This window comes from Zootoca vivipara, chromosome 5 (assembly GCF_963506605.1).
Source record: "Zootoca vivipara chromosome 5, rZooViv1.1, whole genome shotgun sequence".
Lineage (NCBI taxonomy): Eukaryota > Metazoa > Chordata > Lepidosauria > Squamata > Lacertidae > Zootoca > Zootoca vivipara.
In genome coordinates, this window is record NC_083280.1 from 85359476 (window position 1) to 85383866 (window position 24391).

At 44.9% G+C, this 24391-nt stretch overlaps 1 protein-coding gene across 2 annotated transcripts in view; it reads right to left on the minus strand.

Moving 5' to 3' along the window:
• VCL (vinculin) overlaps positions 1-23854 on the minus strand; it is a 79303-nt gene extending 55449 nt beyond the window's left edge. The window contains exon 1 of one of the 2 annotated variants that reach the window (XM_035138681.2): positions 23390-23854. In XM_035138681.2, coding sequence (XP_034994572.1) covers positions 23390-23557 — 168 coding nt within the window. In that variant the 5' untranslated portion in view covers positions 23558-23854. The remainder of the gene's footprint in view (positions 1-23389) is intronic. The other variant, XM_035138683.2, reaches the window with a different exon arrangement.
• Between the last annotated feature and the right edge of the window lie 537 nt (positions 23855-24391).

Below are 24391 nucleotides of genomic sequence, written 5' to 3' on the forward strand. Positions count from 1 at the left end.
GGAAGTCAAACTGTCTTCCAGAACGGATTACATTTGAAAACCGAGGTTCTACTGTATAATGTTGTTCACTGTTCCTGCTCAGGCTGCCCAGAAAAAGCATTTTAGTTCCTGAAATTCAATCCGATTGTGCAGGTGCAATATAACTGATAGAATTCTACAAGATGTTGAATTTGTATGTGAAAACAGTCACAACCCAATGATTCCCAGGCATGCACCGTGACCTCCAGATGGTGATGTCACCTAGCATCCAGGCATTTTCACTTGCTTGCAAGTAGCCGATAGCCAGGTGCGAAAAGCTCCTGGCACCTGGCTAATTTCGAACACTCCTCTGAAGAGGAGAAGGATACCCAAGGCATTGGAATGAAGCAGACTAAAGTGACAGCACACTAGCACGGTCACAAATCTGAAGGGTTCCCATCTAACATGGTCGCGTTACAAGAATGGAATGAAGCATATTCGCTGCAACAACCAATTCCTCCGTAGCGCATGCTTGTGGGCTTGGGCAGAGAGATGCTGCAGCAGAGGGGTTCTGGAACAGGAAGCCCATGGGTAAAATTTGAACCTAGAGCTTACTGGATGGCTTTGGGCAGGCCACTCTCAGCCTCAGCCCCACATCTACAATATAAATATTACGACTGGCCTGCCTTAACATGCTTGCTAGAAGGCTTGTCACAGGGGAATGTAAGCGAAACACTTTGGGTACTTGAAAGCACTGTATTTCAACATGCAACCATGAAAAGCGTTAAACGCCACTGAATTGCTCTTTGCACTACTAAATCACTTAAAATGTCCGCGAACAAAATAAATGCACCAATGGCAAGCACACTCCATTCTCTAGCAAAAGACTTGAGACCCTTCTTGACTGGTTCATTAACAAACAAACTCTACAACACCAATATGAAATTATCAGCTTTGTTTAAATATTGTTGCGGAAAACTGGGCTGTACACCTTCTGTATTTTTATGCTGGGAACAAGCTCTTAAATATTTACTACACCAACGCTATATCACAATAAATAATAATAATAATAATAATAATAATAATAATAATTCATGAGAGAATATGTTATGTAAGTACGAAACAGAAGCTGCCTCCTAGACTGATGCCTGGGGGTAGGGATAATTGGAAAAATCTGGAGACCAGCTTGTCATTGTAGTGTACCTTGTAGATTTCTGACATTTCAATCACTCACTTACTCAGTGGATTTCCCCCTTTCAATCTGCTTCAGTTTGGATCAGCTCAGAAGGAATTGTGCAAGCCATTTGCTAGCTACTAGTTGTCGAATCAAGCAAAATCCACCATTGTCATGTCTCAGATTCCTCCTTTCACCAGCAACATTTAATACGTGGATGTGCCTTATGGGACTGCGCGGTACCTGGTTCTCAACATCACAATATGTTACCAGCTAAACATCACAATATACTGATATATCACGACGTCTGAAATAAGGATGGAGCTATGTTAAAGGCATTGGCTGGCTCACAGCTTTTTCTGCATTGTGTGTGTGTGCTATGCAAAAATGACATCATGATTCACAGTATATTGGCAGGTCAAAAATTATGGAACCAATATCACAATATGGACTTCAAACTGCTTCTGGAAGTTATGTTGATGTATCGCCCACCCTAGTGCCTTACTGCACACAGTGCCAAGGAGAAACTGTGCTATCCCTGGCCCAATGACCACAATAAACCCAAGGAAGCCAATATTTGGCATCTTGCACCATAACTGGTGACTCAGAAGTCATCCCTGAAGCTCCCAATGATATGAGTCAGGGGGCAAGGAGTTCTTTTTCCTCCTTCACGTTCCTCATAAAAGCCCACTTCCTGTTATTTACCCAGAGCTATGAGCAAAGGGAGGAATTCAACATTGCACCCCTCGGATTGTTTTGCTGGAGCAAGCAAATCCCATTTCGCCTGCCCCCATGCATTGCTCTGGGGGGTTCTCCTGACCCTCAAGAGCTTATTTGAACCCTAGCCACTGCAACATAAATAAGAATTTGGGTTCCCGGTGGTCAGAGCAGCTTACAGTCGAAATGTCAATATGGGGGCACAACACCAAGGAAAGGGATGAAGTGGTGAATGTGAGCAAATGCAACAGTTTCATACTTAAGGTTCATTTTTGTCTGGGGAGAAGGACTGGGCGACTAAGCCACAGACGTCACACGAAAGGCTACTTTTAGAAGCAAGTACTTCCAGTTAGTGCCACAAACTACAAGGAAGCAGTACTATGAAATCTCTGCAAGCCACGCAAAATACTTCCAGCCTGCAAAAGGAAGAGAGGTGTATTTTAGGAGTGTGGATGCACTGAAATTACTATTTACAGCTCTACTAACACAACACCTCCCTGCCCCCATTTTCTGCAGGTTATTACTGTATATAAATACATCTGGACATTCTCTTCTTGCACAGTATGGATCCCGGAATGTGTTGAAACAAAAGATAAGAATACAGAAGGACACACAGGCTCACTTTCTCTTTCTCTCTCTGCAGGCATGCATGGCAGAAATGCTTCCCCATTTGGACAGCATGGGAAAGGGTTTTCCACGGATACCAATATATGATAAAGCTCGTCTGTGCAGGGAGGGACTCTGGTCTGATAGGGCCCCTCCCCACATGAAATAACTCTGCAAAGAAGTTCTACATAGAATCGTGGAATCACAACATTGTAGAGCTGGGCGGGATCCAGAGGGTCATCTAGTCTGTTATAAGAATTTTAAGCTCTCAAATATAGAATAAATATTCATAAATGCACACATATCTAAATATATGAACCATTGTCTGAAATAATATGGGAGAGCAATCCTGAAGCCATTTTGACTCTCCCAGTGACCTCATAATATTCCTCTGCAGTAAGGGAGGCAAATGGGGAAAGCCTTCCCATTGTCTTTTTGCTTACAAATCCTGTCTTAAGGGTGTATTTGTGCATGAATCGGGTGAGCCTGTTACCGGGATTCAGGAACTAAAGTATTAACCATCATAAAAGAATGGTCAGACTGCCCAGGTAATACAATCAGTCATTTCTGCTATAGACCACCTCCCTCTGTGATGTATGGAAGATGTTTTTTGGGGGGTGGTGGTCTTGGGCTACAGGGCGGGCAATTTCAAAAGTATATATGAGGGCTTACGCACCATTGTTCAGGGTTCTTCTCCCTCTTGCGTGTGGCGAGTGGGGACCCTGTTGCAACAGTTCCTTGAAGGCTTACTGGCTGCTTTGCTTCTCAATATACTCTGGTTAGCCTCTGTTATTTTATCCTACCGATAGGGAACCCACCTAAGGACTCTGTACAGCCTCTGGAATACCCCATAAGGGAAAGGGAGCAGTTTTTCTTCAACAAGTCCCAACCCCCTGCATTGCAGGAATCTCAACTAGATCTAGTTCAGTTGGTCATCCAACCATGGCTTAGAAACCTCCAAGGAAGGAGAATTCCGCCACCTCTCGTGGGAGTCCATTCCAGTGTCAAAGTCCTAGTTATTCTGGGTCTTGTGGACTGTTGAGGACATGGAGGAAAACAATTCCAGAGGGCCTCATCAACTCATTTCAGCTGAGCATCAAAGACAAGAACTGCTCTCTTCGCTGCTCTTTTGCATTTGGAGGTGGTGGTGAGAATACACTTTTGCCTAATCAGAGCTTTCCCAGATGTTCCCATTGTTTTTTATGACCAGCCCCTTCTTCTTTCCCAAGGGGAAGGAAAATAATATCCATGGCGAGGTCAGCTGAAGACAGAAAAACGAAAAGTCTAACGTTCTAATTTTCAATTCGTCTTGAATAGGTTTTCAGCGCTGCTGCCGTTCTGACAATCAAACAGTGGGAGGCAGGGAGAGCCACGGGAACAGAACAACAGCCTACGATGATTACCCTTTTCCAGATTTGCTCCATCACACTTGACATTTCAGACATGCAAATACTATGCCAAGTGTTATAATGTACAAAGCAGAGCTGTTTGGGTTGGGTTGTTGTTGGTTTTTTTAAGTCTTTCAGCAGTTTTATTTTGCTTCGACTCAGACCAACACGGCTACCTACCTGTAGCAGTGATCACATTAGTATCTACGTAATCTGACACACACACCCCACAATCTGTTGCCAGCTGCTAAATTGATTGGGATGGGGGCAAGGATTCCTCCTAGGAAAGGCTTCCAATAATTCTATTGAATAGATCGGAGGTAGGCAAACTAAGGCCCAGAGGCTGGATCCGGCCCAATCGCCTTCTAAATCCGGCCCATGGACGGTCCAGGAATCAGCATGTTTTTACATGAGTAGAATGTGCGCTTTTATTTAAAATGCATCTCTGGGTTATTTGTGGGGCATAGGAATTCATTCATTTTATTTTTCAAAATATAGTCCGGCCCACCACATGGTCTGAGGGACGGAGGACCGCCCCCCCCAAAAGGTTGCTGACCCTTGGAATAGATGCACCTTTATAACACACCGCCATTTAACTGGAAAGAATGGCCAGGTCATTACTATTATTATTCTTATTTTGCGTTTCAGGATAAATATAGACGGAAACCTTATAGAGAAATGTCCATGACAGCTTGGTGCAGATGTGTGACTTGTTCAGTTTCCAGGCATATGGCCAACCCAAAAAGAATACCATCTTCTGTCCTCAACTGAGAGGAAGTTCATGAGAGTTGTTTCCTTACAGCAGCATTTGCTGCTACAAACTTTATACAAGCAATACTGCATGTAAAAATAAATAAATATTTAACACTCTGAAACCTTAACTACACTAAATTTAAAATGCTATTATTTATCCTTAGTGCATTTATGTGGCATCTGTCCATCAACACACTCAATTCTAGGTTTTAGTTTTCTGCTGGGTTTCTCCTGAACTACGTTATTCTATACAAACACGCATGGAACATTATAGTTCCAACCCTTGTGCTGTTAGCAGCCGATGAAAGATGAATTCATATTTAACTGATAGTTATTTAGCTAGCATCAGCATCAGATATTTATTTGTTATTTAATCTGTTTAATCTGTTCTTTAATTCTTAAGACAGCTGGGGAGCCCCAATGATAACACTCTCTATGAATCATTTGTTTCCCACCAGATTGTCAATGCTGCGTCTTAAAATCAGAGCAAACTTGAGTAAATATTTGGTTTGCAGGCTTGATAATGCTTTTGTGTTTGGCTGGCTGTTTTGACAACTGCCTTTAAATGATAAGCATGTTTTGCATGCTTGTGCAAAACTACACAACCCCTGCCCCCCCCCCAAAATAATCAACCTGCTTAATATCCACACGATAAACAAGAATTGGTCAGAGAGAACTAAATGTGATATATTACAGAGAGCTTTTTAATGATCATGGTGAGACTATAAACCACCAAAATTCAGAATATCACTACACACAAAGTATGTCAAATCAGGGGGAGGGGGAGACAACAAACACTTTCCATTTCAGAATACAAGGAGCCAGAGACTACTATTGTGGGCTACATCACAATTTAACAAAATGAGTGAACAGCTCACACTGGCCCAATAAAGAACAGGCCTTTAGCCACACAGATACAAATTTGCAGAACATGATACATTTTGTTGCAGATTTTGTCATTTTCCCCCCCTGAAGCTTCAGGTTTCTAGGTTCCCTGGCTCCTGAATCCTGCTGATTGTAAATTATATGAAACTGCCTTCACTACCGTTGCTAAGTAAAGGAAGAGACGATGTCAGGCAAACAACACAGAGCAAGTGACTGGTTTTCCTATCAACTGACAGGAGTCACTCACACAATGCCTCAGGGCAACCAACTGCCTAAGTGTGTTGTCGGTATCAGGAAAAAATATGGGAGGAGGACACTCCTCAAAAGGTCGAGGATGTGAAGCATGAAACTGCCATTTGTTTAGAAACTTGGCTGAAATCCTAAAACACATTTACCTGGGAAGAAGTCCCACAGAACTCAGTGGGAGTTACTTACCAGGAGGCATGCCTAGACCTGCGTTAAAGGTTCATCTGCTGCATCTAAGAGCTAAGGCGATGCTACTGGCCATAGGCAGGTGGGAGAGAGATAAAGAATCATGGAATCGTACAGTTGGAAGGGACCCCGAGGGTCATCTAGTCCAGTGTTTCTCAACCAGTGTGCCTCCAGATGTTTTGGGACTACAACTCCCATCATCCCTAGCTAGCAAGACCAGTGGTCAGGAATGATGGGAGTTGTAGTCCCAAAACATCTGGAGGCACACTGGTTGAGAAACACTGATCTAGTCCAACCCGCTGCAATGCAGGAATATGCAAATGACCCATACAAGGATCGAACCTGCAACCTTGGCGTTATCAGGACCACACTGTAACCGCTTTTGAAATGACTGTATGGAACTGACCTTACGCTACGGACTTAAAGCTCTATCACTTCCTCAATGATCTGTTGGCAGATTTTATCAATAATCGCACAAAGCAACAACAAATATACATCCCCACATTTCCTCTTTAAATATACTCTTTAGCATATTTCTCAGGCAAAACAAAAATCTGCAGGGTTTCTTCTTGGCACGGGGGGGGGGGGGGCAGGAGAGGGAAGAAAGCTTCAGTCCAGCAGTCCACACCACAGATTTAACCCAGTTTAACAGCCATTTCTATCTCCCTAAGTAAGCATGTGGTATCTGTAAGCAAATGTGCAGAACGCTTACCAAACAAAATAAAATAAAAATGTGGTTCTCAGGATTCCTTGGGGAAAACCAAGGCAGTTAAATTGACATGAAAGTGGTATAGATGTTATTTCTTCTATGTGTCTTCTAAGTTTTAAGGAACTTGGTGCTATTGAATCTGTCTTAAAATATTTACAAATAGTCCACTAAAAATAAGCTTTGGGTCTGTTTGAATATAACAACATTAAATGTGCTCTACTGACCTTTTTCCTGAAATCAAATATTTCAACTCAACTAAACTTAGCTACTGGGGGGTGGTGGAAATATTTTTATTGCATGTACAATTAAATCAGCCAGGCCTTGGGCTAATTAAACCATCTATGAGGGGCATTTTTTGGGTTGGATAGTATGATATGTATGCTTGTGTTTTATATTGTAACCCAGGGGTCAGCAAACTTTTTCAGCAGGGGGTTGGTCCACTGTCCCTCAGACCTTGTGGGGGGCTGGACTATATTTTTGGGGGGGGGAAATAATGAACCAATTCCTATGTGCCACAAATAACCCAGAGATGCATTTTAAATAAAAGCGCACATTCTACTCATGTAAAAACACGCTGATTCCCGGACCATCCATGGGCCGGATTTAGAAGGAGATTGGGCCAGATCTGGCCCCCAGGCCTTCGTTTATCTACCCATGTTTTAACCCCCTCTGTGATCTTGGATGAAGGGCAGTATTTAAATTTTATAAACAACAACAAAAATTATGATGATGTGTACTTTTCAATTATATTATACTGAATACAACTCAAATAACCATGTTGATTTAGGGTATTAAGAATCTCCCCCCTCCCCATTTTCTAAGTCACAATTTTCTGGGAAACCAGTGTCACTGCCCAGCATCTCTTGCCAGTTCACAGCTTCGTGTGTATGTGTGTGTGTGTGTGTGTGTGTGTACCTTCCTGCAAAGAAGCAGGATCACGGACTGTTTTATTCATTAAGCAACCAAAAATTCCTAGCAACCACAGTCCGGACAGTCAATGTGTGAGCCACACTGTCACATGCACAACACAATATATTTTTAACAGTGTTACTCGTGTGCCCATTTTACAGGTTCAAAAACAGTTAAATCAGAATGTATCTATATTTTTCCACTGTCAACTCAAACTACTAGCAGGAATTTACACAGAGTTCCCTAGCGCATCCATGATCTGGCAATGCAATGCTCCAACTTCAAACCCATCAGCAGAACCTGGGCCACATCGTGATCTGCAACATTACAGGACTCGATGCTTAATAAAGGCAGATGCCTGCTAATAATTCTCACCCTTTTCTGGTTTTGATAGCCTTTAGGAATTGTGTGCTAGTAAATTCTTCCTAGCTTTGCCCAATAAGGAACATTAAATAGTTCCTAACTGGGAACCCCCCCCCCCATGGCAGCACACAGAAGTTCCAACACAAAGGAAGGTGGGGAAAGTGAAAGCAAACAAACAGAATTTCTGCCCTAGCCCTTCACTTTGATGCCTCTTCTTCACTGGCAAACCATTAGCTCAAGGTGACATTCCAGTACTGTTAATGTAAAAACAGATTAATTATTGTGTCAAAAAGCAAAGCATCTCCCCACATACTGGTTTAATTACATTCTCTCCCCCCCCCCTGGCATTTTTATGGCTCATCTGTCACTTAGATTTATTATGTGACTGTCAACATCCTTACCTAGACTATCAAAAATACTGGGTTATATCACTCCCCACTCAGAAGCTGAAGCTAAGCTGCTTCTCTCTCTCTCTCTCTCTCTCTCTCTCTCTCTCTCTCTCTCACACACACACACACACACACACACACACAGAGAGAGAGAGAGAGAGAGAGAGAGAGAGAGAGAGAGAGAGAGAGAGAGAAGCTTATTCCCATCAGATCCTTACAAGGAAATTGTCCTCAATGGATGCCTAGTTCTTTCAAGTGTCTCCATCGGCCTCTCCTACATCCTGCCAAGACTGCTAGCCCAGAGAACAAAGATTTACACTGTTGGCAGACCAGAGTTGAACTGAACCACTTTGTAGCAGGCAAGCAGGCAGACAGACAACTCTGGAATCACCCATCAAAATTTACTGCAGCCTATTCATCAGGACAAGAGAGAAGATCTGGCCCTGAGAAGCAAATGAACAGTGAAGCGAGAGAACAGCTGCAGTGTCTCCAGACAGCCTCAATCTATTCAGCGCTTAAGATGACGGAGGAAAAACCTGCAGAGGAGCCAGATTGAGAATCCAAGAGCCAAACCACGCACGAAAAGCGAGGCCTGTGGCTGAATCCCATGTTTTTTTCCTCAATGCAAAGTGGCACTGCAGGGTGGGTGGGTGTTAATTTGACTGGAGAAGAGTTGTTGGAGAATGGGGCTTTTAATTCTCTTCATTGCCCCACACTAGATCAGCACTTCACGTAACTCACACCAGGTTTTTCTGATGTTACCTGGTATGCAACTTTTAAGTGCAGCAGACTGGCAGAATTGCCAGCAGCCGCAGTTCACCTATCCCAGAAAGTGTATTTTCTGAAACAGAATTTCTGGAATAGGAAGTCAGCAATATTTGCTGGACTGCCTACCCCTGGTCCCACCAGGCCCCCACACTGAGATCTGCCTTGGAGGCCCTCCTGGGCATGCCCACTTCCTAGGGAGCCACAGGTCAATTCTGTGTCCAGGGCAGCTGCCTACCAGCTCCATCTGGTGCGCAGTCTGAGGCCCTACCTGCCTGCAGACTGTCTCGCCAGAGTGATGCATGCTCTAGTTATCTCCCGCATGGACTACTGCAATGCGCTCTACGTGGGGCTACCTTTGAAAGTGACCCAGAAACTACAATTAATCCAGAATGCGGCAGCTAGATTGGTAACTGGGAGTGGCTGCCGAGACAACATAACTTCCTTGGCGATCACTCGTAGCCGAGTAAGATTGTCTTCCATAAACACGATTTTAACAATGGGTCCGTAAGTGACTGTGGAGGCCAATTCTGAATCCGCACGTGCTTCCACAGTGGGGGCATTGTTTTCCGGGCAGAAGTTGATCACGGTGTGGATTTGCCAAGCGTGCCTTCCTCTTAGCACGTTTCTCCCTTGCGTCCTGAGTTTGAGTGTCTTCAAAGCCCATGACACCTTTGGGAAAGGCTGTTCTCCAACTGGAGCGCTCGCAGGCCAGTGTTTCCCAGTTGTCAGTGTTTATACTACATTTTTAAAGATTTGCCTTGAGACAGTCTTTAAACCTCTTTTGTTGTAGAGGTTAAGAGCGGTAGTCTTGTAATCTGGTGAACCGGGTTAGTGTCTCTGCTCCTCCACATGCAGCTTCTGGGTGACCTTGGGCTAGTCACACTTCTCTGAAGTCTCTCAGCCCCAATCACCTCATAGAGTGTTTGTTGTGGGGGGGGGGGGGAAGGGAAAAGGAGAATGTTAGCCGCTTTGAGACTCCTTAGGGTAGTGATAAAGCAGGATATCAAATCCAAACTCTTCTTCTTCTTCTTCTTGGTGCTGCTGACCTTTAAAGCCCTAAACAACCTTGGCCCACTATACCTGAAGGAGCGTCTCCACCCCCATCTTTCTGCCTGGACACTGAGGTCCAGCTCCGAGGGTCTTCTGGCGGTTCCCTCACTGTGAGAAGTGAGCTTTCAGGGAACCAGGCAGAGGACCTTCGCGGTAGTGGCACCCTCCCTGTGGAACGCCCTCCCATCAGATGTCAAGGAAATAAACAACTATCTGGCTTTTAGAAGACAAATGAAGGCAGCCCTGATTAGGGAAGTTTTTGATGTCTGATGTTTTATTGTATTTTTAATATTTTGTTGGGAGCCACCCAGAGTGCCTGGGGAAACCCAGCCAGATGGACAGGGTATAAACAATAAATTGTTGTTGTTGTATTGTAGAGTTGGAAGGGACCTCAAGGGTCATCAAGTCCAACTCCTGCAATGCGGGAATCCTGCCCACAGCTGTCCCTGGGTGGGCTCAAACCACCAACCTTCTGGTTAACAGCAAAAGACACCGACCCACTGTGTCAGAGAGATGTAATGTTGCTGGTCAGGAGGGACAGGAATTTTGGCATGGTGGCCTCACAGCTTTGAAGCACACTCCGCCTAGACCTGTGATGAGTGACTACATTGCAAGGTTTTTGGAAGGTCTTGAAGGCTCATTTCTTTTTTTACTCTGTGAGCAATGTTTTCGGCTGGGTTGGGTATTATGTCTAAATACGTTTTATTCTTGTTACACTTGAAGTCACAACACTGAAACAAACTATCTCTATATTCATTTTAGGATTTGTAGCAAAAGAAACAGGAAGCGTTTGCCAGGTTGGTGGCAAACAACTGCCACAATGTAATCTGCGACTTGTTATCTACAGCTTAACTCTGAAGAACTGCTAGTTCCTGCACATTTTCCAGGGAAGGACACCCTCCTCCCGGACTCTGGAAGTTGAAAATGAGCAAGTTCAAGATGAATATTTTCACAACATCTAAATTAGCTCTGTACACTTTGCACCCTAAAGCTAAGATCTGAAAATTAGCATCTTTTTAAAATAAATCAGGAATCAACAAATGCAGTCACTCGCCATAGATGGCGTAGCATCTACCTTTCCCAACTCTGGCCAATTTCCCTTCCCTCCTCTCTGGCAAGAGCAAAGAAGGTCATCGTGATGAAGTTCAGGAAGACCTTAATGTGTATCATTGATTGGATCATCAGGACAAAATTATAAAAACGGGAGATGGAGGAAGCGGACAGAAGCAGCAGCTCTCAAGTGCACCACTTGAAAATTGTGCACAGGGGACACACACAACAGATGACTTAATAAACCTTTAGTTGTTGTTCTACAAATCAAAGCACATACATAACTCAATAACAACTGCAGCCTTGCCTTTGTCAAGAGCAGTGTTTCTCAACCTTTTTTGGGCCAAGGCACACTTGTTCCATGAAAAAAATCACGAGGCACACCACCATTAAAAAAGTTAAAAAATTTAACTCTGTGCCGCCCTATATTGACTATATAATTATGACTGTAAGAAACACTTGCCAATTGCTGTGTTGGTTGCAATCTCCTGTAATAAGGCTTCAGAAGCCGCTGATTTCTCTGCCAGCACAATCCTTTGCTCAGCAAGTTTCAGGTTGAGCTCATCCAGCCAGCTTCTTTAAGTTTGTCTAAAACCACCCTCCCGTGGTGGTGGCTGTTGAGAGCTGCGCTCGCCCCGCGTCGTGACCCAGCCAGCTTCCTTTTCGGTGGGTCAGTGCTCACTATTGGCGGCCGCCAGGCACGTGACAATGCAAATCGCCCTTCTCGTCGCCGCACGTCGCAGCACACCAGCCAGCGTCTCACGGCGGTTGAGAAACACTGGTCAAGAGAATCATGGCAGAACAGGATTTCACCATTGCCTAGCAGAAAATCGCCAGCTACCAAGGCCAGCCAGAATTTGTGAATCCCACAGAAGGCTTACAACACTCTACAACAGGCATCCCCAAACATTGGCCCGCCAGATGTTTTGGACTACAGTTCCCATCATCCCTGACCACTGGTCCTGTTAGCTAGGGATCATGGGAGTTGTAGGCCAAAACATCCGGAGGACCGCAGTTTGGGGATGCCTGCTCTACAATCTCCATCACAAACAAGGATTGGCCCACCAAGTTCTATGCAACACTAATACATGTGTCGCAGCTAGTGATGCAAACGCCTAGATTTTGCAGCAAGCCAACATGAACTCTGCGAATGAAGAAACTTCCTCACAGAAGTAGCCTGGCTTGGGGGGGGGGGGGGCGAGACTGCTAACTCAACTATACAGATACTTGCAGAGATTAATTGTCTCTGAAGAAGAACACGCCATTAACCACTAACGCCACAAATAAATCTTCCCACCATCCAGTGTGCAGCCCTCCCTCGATGGGCTTTTGCGAAATCAGCAAATGCAATTACATCCTATCATGAAGCCACTAAGAATGGGGAAAAGCAAATGTTTCAGTACACTCTGCAGGTACAACTTACCCACAGGTAAGTTAACTGACTGTTTTAAGGTGGAAGAGAAACCACATTCTGTGGCTAATGCCTCCCTTCCCTCTGGTTTTAAAACCACAAATGTTGCTGGGGGGGGGGGGGCTCAAGAATGCGTGTGACTGTGCAATACCCCTCAAGGACTGAGCAAGAATCCCAGCTGGCCCAGAATGAATGCCACAATATTTCCTCAAAGAAATAATGATTTTTACATATTGTTTTCTTTCTGCAGAGAATACTCTTGTGTACAGTTCAACTACCAGTAACAATTCTTATTGGGGTAAAAGCAACAGATCATACCTTTTGACATAAATGCAGTCCATTTAGTTACCAATTCACAGAAACTTTTCTCCTAGAACATTTGAGTGCAGTTGGTGGAATAATCAAGTGCCTCATCCTTTGCCTCATGATCTCCATTAATTTTATTTTTTTTATACAGTATTTCCCTCCCATGACAACCATGCTTCAAAAAAAGGAGTTCTCCACTATCTAGCTACAATAAGTTTAGCAGCAAGTTTGGACCCCCATTAATGACTTTACTTCACAAATTCAAAACACATGAACCCATAATTGAGACATTTTTCCCGTCTATCAACCAATCAGCTCATTTGCCAAGCATTTCCGGAATATAACAACAACCAGACAGACTTGCATAAACTTTGCTCTCAGTCATGTTAAGAATGTCCTAACATGGATGCAAAGGTTATTCTTCCACAGCAGGAACCACGGTTGACAAAGTGAAGATTCACAATTACAAAAATAGTAAGCCAGAAGGAGCTTTGATGATAGCCTTACAGAGAAACAAGGGGAGTTTAAAGACCAAAGCACTATTGAATTGTTCAGGTGAACTCACATAGCAGAGTTTGGCGTAAGCTTGCAGTATAGTATTGTCTTCTGCTTCCATAAAGCCCAGTTCCATGTAGAGCAATTCCTTTACGACTCAACAGATGCAAAGCAATTACAATTTCCTTAATTGTTTCATTAACTCTCAAAACAAGATTTAGCCTCAAACTAGGACTGATAACCAGAAACAGACTGCATAAAATTCGTACAGCCCGAGGATGTGGACAGACAGCCATGGATGGCTGAGGTCAAGCTGGGCATTTGACATTTGCCCTCACTGACTTGCTGAAAGCAGCCGGAAGAGGCTTGGCCAAGAGGGCTGAAAAAGCGCAAAATGTTTCCTAAGGAGTCTGAAGGAAGCCATTGTTAAGATTTTCAGTGAAAGAGCCCTCTTTAAATTTCACGGTGCTGGAAGATTGCAAGCCAGCCCCCCAAATTCCCTTTCTAGGCAAGGTGGTGAACCAATTCCAGGGATTGCTATACCACTTTATATCCCAAAGCGGTCTATATCACATTGAAACATCAAGTAAAACAATCCAGAATAAAGCAAACTCAAGCCTAAAGGAAAATATTTTAGATCCTTCTCTAAGTGACATTTTGCTTTCTCCATATTTTTTTAACCTACATAATTTATACAGCTGCCCCATAGCAGAAGTACTCTAGGAAGCCAGGGTGGTGTAGTAGTTAGTGTGGGTTGAGTGCTCATCTCGCTCTATAGGCCGAGGGAGCTGGCGTACAGCTTCTGGGTCATATGGCCAGCGTGACTAAGCCTCTTCTGATGAACCAGAGCAGTGCACGGAAACCCCGTTTACCTTCCCGCTGTAGCGGTCCCTATTTATCTACTTGCACTTTGATGTGCTTTCGAACTGCTAGGTTGGCAGGAGCTGGGACCGAGCAACGGGAGCTCACCCCGTCGCAGGGATTTGAACCGCCAACCTTCTGATCGCCAAGCCCTAGGCTCTGTGGTTTAACCCACTGCGCCACCCGCGTTGATTTGGAATTCCTTTAACATGCTTTGCTTCCTTTAACATGGCCAAGGGCCACTCTATAACAGCATCCACACCCTTTACTTCAGAGCAAATAGATAAGATCAGTATGGCGACATTAATCATCTGCCTTACTTTTAGCAACTGCTAGAAACCTGTACTCACATGGCCCTTGGACAGCTATAATTATAAATCTGAAAGATCATGACCAGACCCTTCTCAACATTATTGGGATTATTTTTAGATTACTTCCTGATAACAGCTACTTTTTCAGAGGAGTGTTAGACTCAGTGAAATAGTGATCCGAGTACACACATCTCTTTAAGAGTTGGAGCTTTGGCGCAGAATATTTCTCAAAGCAATTAAAAGGCAGGTAGACAGGAGTGCATGAGCCTGTATGGCGCTCATATGCTCCCAACTGGGTGCAGATTATTAGGAACATTATACTATAATAATAATAACAATAATTTATTATTTATAGCCCGCCCATCTGGCTGGGTTTCCCCAGCCACTCTGGGCGGCTCCCAACAGAATTAATGATACTACTAATAAAAAAGCAATAAAACATCAGACATTAAAAACCTCCCTAAACAGGGCTGCCTTCAGATGTCTTCCAAAAGTCAGATATTTGTTTATTTCCTTGACATCTGATGGGAGGGTGTTCCACAGGGAGGGAGCCACTAACGACAAGGCCCTCTGCCTGGTTCCCTGTAACCTCATTTCTCACAGGGAGGGAACCACCAGAAGGCCCTCGGAGCTGGACCTCAGTTTCTGGGCTGAACGATGGGGGTGGAGACACTCCTTTAGGTATACTGAGCTGAAGCCCAGTACTGCCTTGAAATCCTGAAAAGGTCCAAAGTTTCCCTTGACAGAACGGTCTAAAATTTAAAAAAATTGCAGTGGCATGCCAGCGAAGTCTCTGAGAGCCAAACTAGATACAATAGAGTTGGCCCCACGTCTGAAATTCCTGCATCGCAGGGGGTTGGGCTAGATGACCCTCAGGATTCCCTTCCTTTCTATGATTCTATGTATGAAGCAGTGCAGGTGAGGAGATCCAAACTCTGAGCCCCCACCAGCCTGTTTTGTCTGCGTGTGGTTCCAATATAAGAAGTGAACCCAACTGGGGAGCGGAGTACCAGCGACAACAGAACGCATAAATGCAAGGCAGGGGAATGTTCAGCCCCTCTCGCCTCCCCACTCCTATTGATGTAAACATTGGAAGCCCTGCTTTAATCCAGAACGTGGAAAACATATGATTCAACAAGCTTCATGTCAGCTTTGGTGGTCCTCTGGGGAAGGGGGAAGCAGAGGAAGAGATCACTGCCTCTGAAGGAGTTATGCTATTGGTGGTGGAGCAACAAGTGCTATAGCTCCAGAAGGCCTTTGTCCTGGGAGCAGAACTTCCCTCTTGGCTGCTAAAGAAGAGAGACTTCTCCCTCTCCCTCCAGAGGCTGTATTATTCCAGCTGCCGCAAAGAGACAATTAGGGTGAGTAATTAAATTTTCTTCCACTTGTTTATGATCAAGGACTTGCCGAGGGAAACACTAATTTACTAGAACCTTCTCCTTCTGATAGAAGCCACATTCAGCAGAAGAGGCTTCTGTTTTCCTTTAAAGCAGCTGCTTGTTCAATAAAATTTCTTGCCTCCTCCAGAACAGGACCACTACTCTGAACAGCATACTACTTAAGAAGAGTCTCTGAAGTAAGGCTGTCTGAAGTGGTTTAGAGGTTGGACGCACCCCAAAACAGTACATTATTTTGTTGACTTCTGGATACACAGGCAGAGGTCAATTCCAATGCAAGCTCTTCAAAACGGTGAGATAATCAATAAGGTTAACACTGCCAGCCAATCACTAATTCCAGAAGATTTAAAGAACAATATCAAATCTACAGTCCAGACAAGTTATAGTACCATTGCTGGGAGTAACACACACCCGACCCGACCCTCTCATGCATGAATGGAAAGCACTTCCTTGCAGACACAGAGGAGGGAGAATACTTCCTTCCAACAACATCCAACCTTGCAGGACTGCTGGGGTTCAGAAGGTACCGTATATGGAATTGCGTCTGGTAAAAGGAAGCAGACGAGCCCATGTGTGCAAACAAACGCTGCTTTGAATCTCATCCAGCATGCCAATTATAATTTATGAACTGAGTACAGTACAACCAATTTTTAAAGAGAGATCTAGTGCTGACCACTTGCAGGGAGTAAGCTCCATTAAATCCAATAGAACTTATAGTGTATAGGATTACACAGTTGATGGCTGTATGGTATTTCCTCACTAAATCTGACTAGCATAGCCAACGTGCAACAAACCTTTCCAGTAAATGCAACTATCCCAAACGACGCAAGAATGCATACAAGATTTCTGTGTTCGTTTCATACAGGATTTCAGGTTCCTGACCTCTAAAATTAAGATTCAAGTCAAAGTGAGTTATAGTCCAACAACATCGTCTAAGGGGGGAAAGAATGAAACCCATTCACGACTGCCACCATCTTCATGCTAAATAAAAGTAAAGGTAAAGGTACCCCTGACTGTTCGGCCCAGTCACGGATGACTCTGGGGTTGAGTGCTCATCTCGCTCTATAGGCCGAGGGAGCTGGCGTACAGCTTCTGGGTCATATGGCCAGCGTGACTAAGCCTCTTCTGATGAACCAGAGCAGTGCACGGAAACCCCGTTTACCTTCCCGCCAGAGTGGTACCTATTTATCTACTTGCACTTCGACGTGCTTTCGAACTGCTAAGTTGGCAGGAGCAGGAACCGAGCAACGGGAGCTCAGCCCGTCACGGGGATTTGAACCGCCGACCTTCTGATCGGCAAGGCCTAGGCTCAGTGGTTTAGACCACAGCACCATCCACGTCCCTTCGTGCTAAATAATCAGACCTAAATGAAAAGAGCAATAGTTTGGAACTTTGTTTTTTTTTAAAAAAACAAAATGCACTACATTTGGCGGAACACCCATATCAGAAGTTCAAAACCGAATTTAAACAACATGTGATGTGTTGCAAAAGTTGTATGTTTCAGTTTTTATTGTTGTTCTTACGTTTAATTTCCTGACTCAACTGCATTCCCCTTCAAACGAAATTCCACATCTCAGATTTCAGTCATCTTAAATAATAAATGCTACTTTATGCCCTGAAGCACTACCACAAGGGAAACTCCACACTTAGCAAACGTTGGAGTAAATGCTGAAAACACACCTACCATCAAGAAAAGAAAGAGAAAAAAGTTAATTTTACATCACTTTGCACATACATTTGCATGTCTTTGACCTTAGTTCAGATTAAAACATGATTATTATTATTTTTTAAAAAATGGGTACCAAGTTCAATGTTGCAACTAAACAACATTTATATATTACTTATATATCCTCCCCCCCCCAAAAAAAACCCTCAAATAAATTCTTCAAATAGCCTTGCACATCCTTTCCCAACCTGGTGCCGTACGGATGTTGTTGGACTACAACTCCCATCAGCCCAAGCCAGTATGGCCAATGGTCAGGGATCATGGAAGTCCAACAACTGTTGGAAGGCAATAGTTTAAAGGAGAATGTACTTGCATAATAGGATACTGTCATGTAACAAGAGTGTTTGCAAATACAGTAGTACCTTGGGTCCGTTTGTAAACCAAAACAGGTTGTAACCCAAGGCACACTTTCGCCGATGGGGCCTCCAAAAATTTTTTGTTCATAATCCAAAAAAAGGGTTGTAATCCAAGAAAAAAGGTTGCAAACCAGGACACGTAATCCAAAACGTACGCAAACCAAGATACCACTGTATTGGTTTGCTTTGGACCTTAGCAAAATCATGACTGGTGTGAGTTTTGAACTTACACTCAGCTTACACTCTTTATAGTGAAATCCTAAAAAAAAAGGAAGTAAGGCCCACTGAGCTCAGTGCAATTTACACGTGAGTAAACACACATGTTTACTATCCTAAATCAGCTCCTGATGCACCTCAAAGTAATGAAGTGTTTTTAGAGAGCCAATACAATCCTACCCTGCCACACTCAAACATGCACAATTCAACAAGCAGAAGTTTTCAACACAAGAGCTAAAGCATTATCCTACCTGTTACTAAAATTTTTGCAGTGAAGCACAGAATTAATTTCAATCAACAGACAGCCCCAAGCCCAGCTATCCAACGCACAGAGACCTCATTAAAGTTCCATGTTTGAAAGCAGAAAACGAAAGGGTTAAAAAGTGACAAGAGCGCTTCTTCCCTGACTTGAATTCATGAAAAGTGATCCAACCTGTTTATCCCCCACTTGCAATTTTAAAAAGTTGGCTTCTGAAAGAAATTGGTTCAGTATGGCTCCCTCAAGAGATTAGCACTGGTTTTTGAACATCAACAATACTGAGCTACGATACAGTGGCGGAACACATCGGGTAAAATGTAACCTCAGCATCCGTTCAGAAATAAATGCTGCTAACATGCCAACAACATATCCAGACTCATGCAAGCTATAAAACCTTGCAGGTTGAAGAAAGTTGGTGGTTTGCTTCCCCTGCACCGACAGATGCAACAAACCAACCACATGCAAGAGAAAAGCGCATGTAAGAAAATCAGTTTTAACCACTTCACCGCTAAGGAAAAGCGATTGGCAGTATAACGTAGGAACAAGCTCCACCCACCACCTGCTATTATAGAAACATAGAAAACATGTGTAATATTCAGAATCAGAATCCGCAAACTGTGTCATATTCCTGGCATTTAGATACCAACAAGATGAAATAAGAACATAAAAAGAGTTTGCTGGATCAGGCCAATGGCCATCCAATCCAGCATCTTGTTCTCACAGTGGCCAAAGGGAAACCAGGGAGCAGAACATTTGCACAAGAGCCCTCTCCCCTCCCATGATTTCCAGCAACTGGTATTTTTAAACACTGCTGCTTCCCAACTGTGGGGGCAGAGCATAGGCTAGTAGCTACTGATAGCCCTCTCCTCCAGGAATTTGTCTGATCCTCTTTTAAAGCCATCCAAGTTGGTGGCCAATAGATTCCAAAACAAATTCCGGTGCCGTGAGGTTGTAAGCAACTGTTGCAATTGGGGCTGTTGAACTAGCCGTCTAATTAGCAGCACACACAAAAATCAATCAATATGAAAGGATTTACAACTCTGCAAGAGACACAGGTGGCGTGGGCTTGAACCGAAGATATGCGCCAAGCATTATTGGGCTTTTTAGATGTGAGAGATCCCCCACCCTTGCAAAAGAAAGCACAGAGAGAACGTGTGTCAAATATGCAGCATGATGAAGCAAGCAAGGGCAGTATATGAATGGGCAACAAGAGTTCTGAATGGGCAACAACAGAAGGGGCGGGGAGAGAATCCTGCATGAACTCTATGGAGAAAAGGTGGAGAAAGAACAATACATACACAAGACTCAGCTATACAGCTGCAAATAAAACTTTTCAAACGTGTTTTAAGTGCAATATACAATTTAACACTAGATGGCGGTGGTGAGCCTTATGGAAAATTCGATGGGTTTTTTTAAAACACGTTTTTAAAAAAGCATTTTCGTGTGTATGTAGATCCCACCACAGTCTACCTGAAGAAAATGGGAGAACTGGAGAACGCACATACACTGTATTATCTACCAACTCTGGTGGTTGACGACTGTCCAATACAATATTTTGGGAGTCGGAGATGTTTTCTGCAGCTGTTCCACTTGCAGTTCGCTTCTATCTGCCTGGAAGGGGAGTGTGGGAAAAGCTAGAAAGGAGAGTGGGGAATGCGTGCCAAGACCAGAAGTCGCAGAGACTGAAGCTTCAAAGGAACAGTAGCTCAAGTAAGCTTCATAACAGCATGGTTTATTCTCACTCGCAAAGCAAAGGTGTAATAAGGAAAGGGAAGGTCTTGTCAATGAAAGGGCAGGAATGCAAAGGGGGAACCCTACACCCCCTACACACAGTGAAACTGATCTAACACAGGAAAACAGTTCGTAAAGAATCTAAATCCTTTTAAGGATGCAGTAAGGGGAAAGCACTGTTTGGACCTGAAAGGATAGGAACTTTATCAAAAGAAAGTGGTGATTCAGAGTATCTAAGGCCTAGGGAAGGGGGAAGGGGTAGAATAGCCGGCTGAAGGGATGATCAAGGTGGATTTGAAGGGGACAACACGGTTACTACAGGAGCAAACGTAAACATGAGGTACTACAACACTACAAGGGATGCGGGTGGCGCTGTGGTCCAAACCACTGAGCCTAGGGCCATTGTTCAGTCCCAGCTCCTGCCCACCTAGCAGTTCGAAAGCATGTCAAAGTGCAAGTAAATAGGTACTGCTCCGTCAGGAAGGCAAATGGCATTTCCATGCGCTGCTCCGGTTCACCAGAAGCGGCTTAGTCATGCTGGCCACATGACCCAGAAGCTGTCTGCGGACAAACGCCGGCTCCCTCAGCCTATAGAGCGAGATGAGCTCCACAACCCCAGAGTCGTCTGTAACTAGACCTAACAGGGTACCTTTACATTTACAACACTAGAAGCAGAAGTGCAGAGCCTTACAAGAGCTTCCTTTGGGAACAGGACAATGCTTTAGAGGGGATGGAAAGTTGGAAAGTTGAGGACAATGCAGAGACATGCAGGGCAGGGGAAGAAATGGGAGGAGAGGCAGCTGTGCAATCGGTCCCTTGTTTCCAGATTCCTCAGCACCACAGGGCATGCTCTCAAAGAAAATGACCCCCCACCCCCACCCAGAATTCGCAACAGTTTTAGTAGTCTGACCTGGTATCAAATAACAGGTTTAAAAGGTAAAGGACCCCAGGAAGGTAAAGTCCAGTCAAAGGCGACTATGGGCTTGCGGCGCTCATCTCACTTTCAGGCCGAGGGAGCCGGCGTTTGTCCACAGACAGCTTTTCCGGGTCATGTGGCCAGCAGGACTAAACTTCTTCTGGCGCAACGGGACACAGTGACAGAAACCAGAGCGCATGGAAACGCCATTTACCTTCCCGCCACAGCGGTACCTATTTATTTACTTGCAATGGTATGCTTTCAAACTGCTAGGTTGGCAGGAGCTGGGACAGAGCTGGGACAAAACAACAGGAGCTCACCCCGTCGGGTGGGATTCAAACCATTGACCTTCTGATTGGCGAGCCCCAGAGGCTCAGTGGTTTAGACCACAGCGCCACCCGTCAAGTAACAATGCTTAGGGGCAAAGGGGTTGGGGTGGGGTGGGAACAGCGAGAGAGTGATGCCGCCCCTCTGTTATTTTTATTTTTTTTTAATAAAAAACCTCCTTCACAGAAACACAATAAGACATTATGCCAATAATACATTCCCACTGTCATAGCTGGCCAAGACTGTGCAAGAAAGAGGTGGGGCAGGGAACCGGGGCTTCACCATTCAGAGGCAGCATCAGAAAGTGGTGCAATCCACTACACAGCACAGTTGGTAAAGCACAAGGCTCTAAAAGTCAGGGTTGTGGATTCAAGTCCCACGCAGGGGCAAAAGATTCCTGCATTGCATGGGGTTGGGCTAGATGATCCCTGGTGTCCCTTCCAACTCTACAATTCTATGATACTATGAAAAGCAAGCCTTGCCAGGAAGCTGGAATGGGGCCACACAGTGGAAATATAGTTCAGCGGCAGAGCATCTACCCATGTGCAGAAGGTCCCAGGTTTGGCTGCCCACCCCACCCCCCAACATCTCCAAATAGGGCCGGGAGAGGTCACTGTCCTGGATTCAGTGTAAGGGAATACTGAGCTATGTAGGTTAAGGATCCAACTCAGCCTAACAGTAGCTTCCGACATTCCTAAGAGGAGGAAGTAAGAGAGCCAGGAGGAGAATGCAAGATGGCATGTGTAGCATTCTCTCTTTGCAGACGAGGAGGAAAATGTGGAGTTTGAGAAGAAGCAGAAACACCCAAGACTGGGACATATCCAGATCCTATCTACCTTCAGCAAGAAATTCACAGAAATAACTTTGAATGATACCTGTTGGGCTTACTTTTAAGCGCTTCATAAAACATGGAGATCTATAAATGAAACTATTCTGGTCTGCCACGGTATGGGAAACAGCTCTTTAAGGGAAAATTATCTTATAAGTAACTGGTCCTGAGAGGCCAAGACAAGGAGGACAAATTTATTTCTACTTGGTATGATTTTATGGTGTATATCACTAACAACCCGAACAATCACCTCCTCCAGCTTTCAAATGGATTTGGCTGCTTTAATTGGCAAGAACTCTTTGGCCTTTACGGTCATCCAGGGATAGTTTGAGGTTATATTCTGAGAGTTATGATTAACACTCTCCGTTAAGGTCCCGTTGACGTATTTATAGCCCTGGCTTATTCTGCTATCAAAAATACGCTTATTATTCTGTATTCTTTCGATTCCGTAAGCTTTGTGAATCATATTCTGAATCACTCGGCCTGCTGACCTGCGATCTCTGTTCGACTTTAAACTCAACTAAAATTAACTTTTTTTTAAAAAAAAAACCCTATTGCTTTTTTGTTGTTTGAAAGAGGGGCAAAGCAAGTTTGGGTGTGTCAAGGAACTAAACGGGAGTTTGATAAGGAGGAGGAAGGCAGAAGGGGAAACTTGTCAGGAAGCCTTGGAAGGAATTTTTCCTCCCTCCTTCCTTTTGTTGGGTGGAGGGAAGAGAAGACCTTTTAACCTGGAAAGTCAACATGGGACAGCTCAGCCATTTCCCAGCCAGTGAGGCAAAACCAGGAACACACCAAGGGGATTAATCTCGACTCCTCCTGCAGTGAAAACTTCGTTGCTGCCAGAACTTTTTCTTGCATTCCCTAAACGCTTTTTTAAAAATGTTTGCGGGGGAGGGGGACTTAAGGTGGGGCCCGATTGAAGTTTGCTGGGACACACACAGAGAGGGAGAGCAAGAGGGTTGGGTGTGTGTTTTCATTCATTCATTTATTTTAAGGGAGCCGCGTTTCTTCCGCAGTGAAATTAAGAATCCCGAGCCTCCCAAGGCAGGCAAGCAAGCAAGCAAGCAAGCAAGCAGGCTCTGTCCCTCTCAACTCACCCGGACCAGGTTGCTCACGGCGGCTTGCACGGCGGCCACGGGAGCGGTGAGATCCGGGATGGCCTTGCCGTCCACCTCGCCCTCTTCGTGCATGATGACCAGGTGGGAGATCTGCTGCGCCACCGGCTCCAGGATACTCTCGATCGTGCGGGTGTGGAAGACAGGCATGGTTGCTCAGGTTCCCACGACGGTGCAAAGGAGAAGCAATATATTTATGTAACTTCTGCGAGTGAAAAGCGGGCAGTTCCCCCCAGGTTTGGAACAAAACTGTGTATAGATTGCAATTTATCTTCTTCTTTTCTCCTCCACCCTACCCAGCTTCCTTAAAGAAGTCTCCGCGGACGCCGAGCCTCTCCCGCAGCGGCTTCCCAACTCCTAGCCCGGCAGCGCTGACTGACGCCCCTTCTGCAGGCAGGCGGCGCTTTTCAGCCGGCGCAGCCTAACCCGTTCCCTGCCCTTCCCTTGCATTCCTCCTGCAACCCTGGGCAGAAGGGGACCGTCTGTCCCCGCCTCCTCCCCGCCTCGGCCAATGATGGAAGGGCAACGCTCGCTTTCATTGGAGGAGCGCCCGCGTCGATCTGCATTCCGACTCCACCCCTGGATCCTCCCTGCCCTCGCCTCCTCCCCTCACCTTCTCTCTTTCCAGCTCTCCTGCCCAAAGGAGGTTTGGTTGCTCCGACACTGGTTTTCCCAGCGTTGGGGGTGACGTCAGACATTCTGGAGTCCATATAAGGAGATGGTGAAAGCCAGGGCGTTTGGGGGTGGGAAAAGGAGGATTCCACAGCGGGGGACGACCCCTCCCCCCCCCGCGCATCCCTATCCCTACTTACGGCTCCTTCGGAAGCATATAGCTTATTTGTAGCCTCAGAGGCTGGTTCCATGCGCGTTTACTTGGAAAGATGATTTTCCAACTACTTTTAGTGGACCAAGTTAAGTGTGCAAGAAGATTCCAGCCTTCTGTGCAAGGAAAACAATTATTGGGAGTAATATGGAGCACAGGGA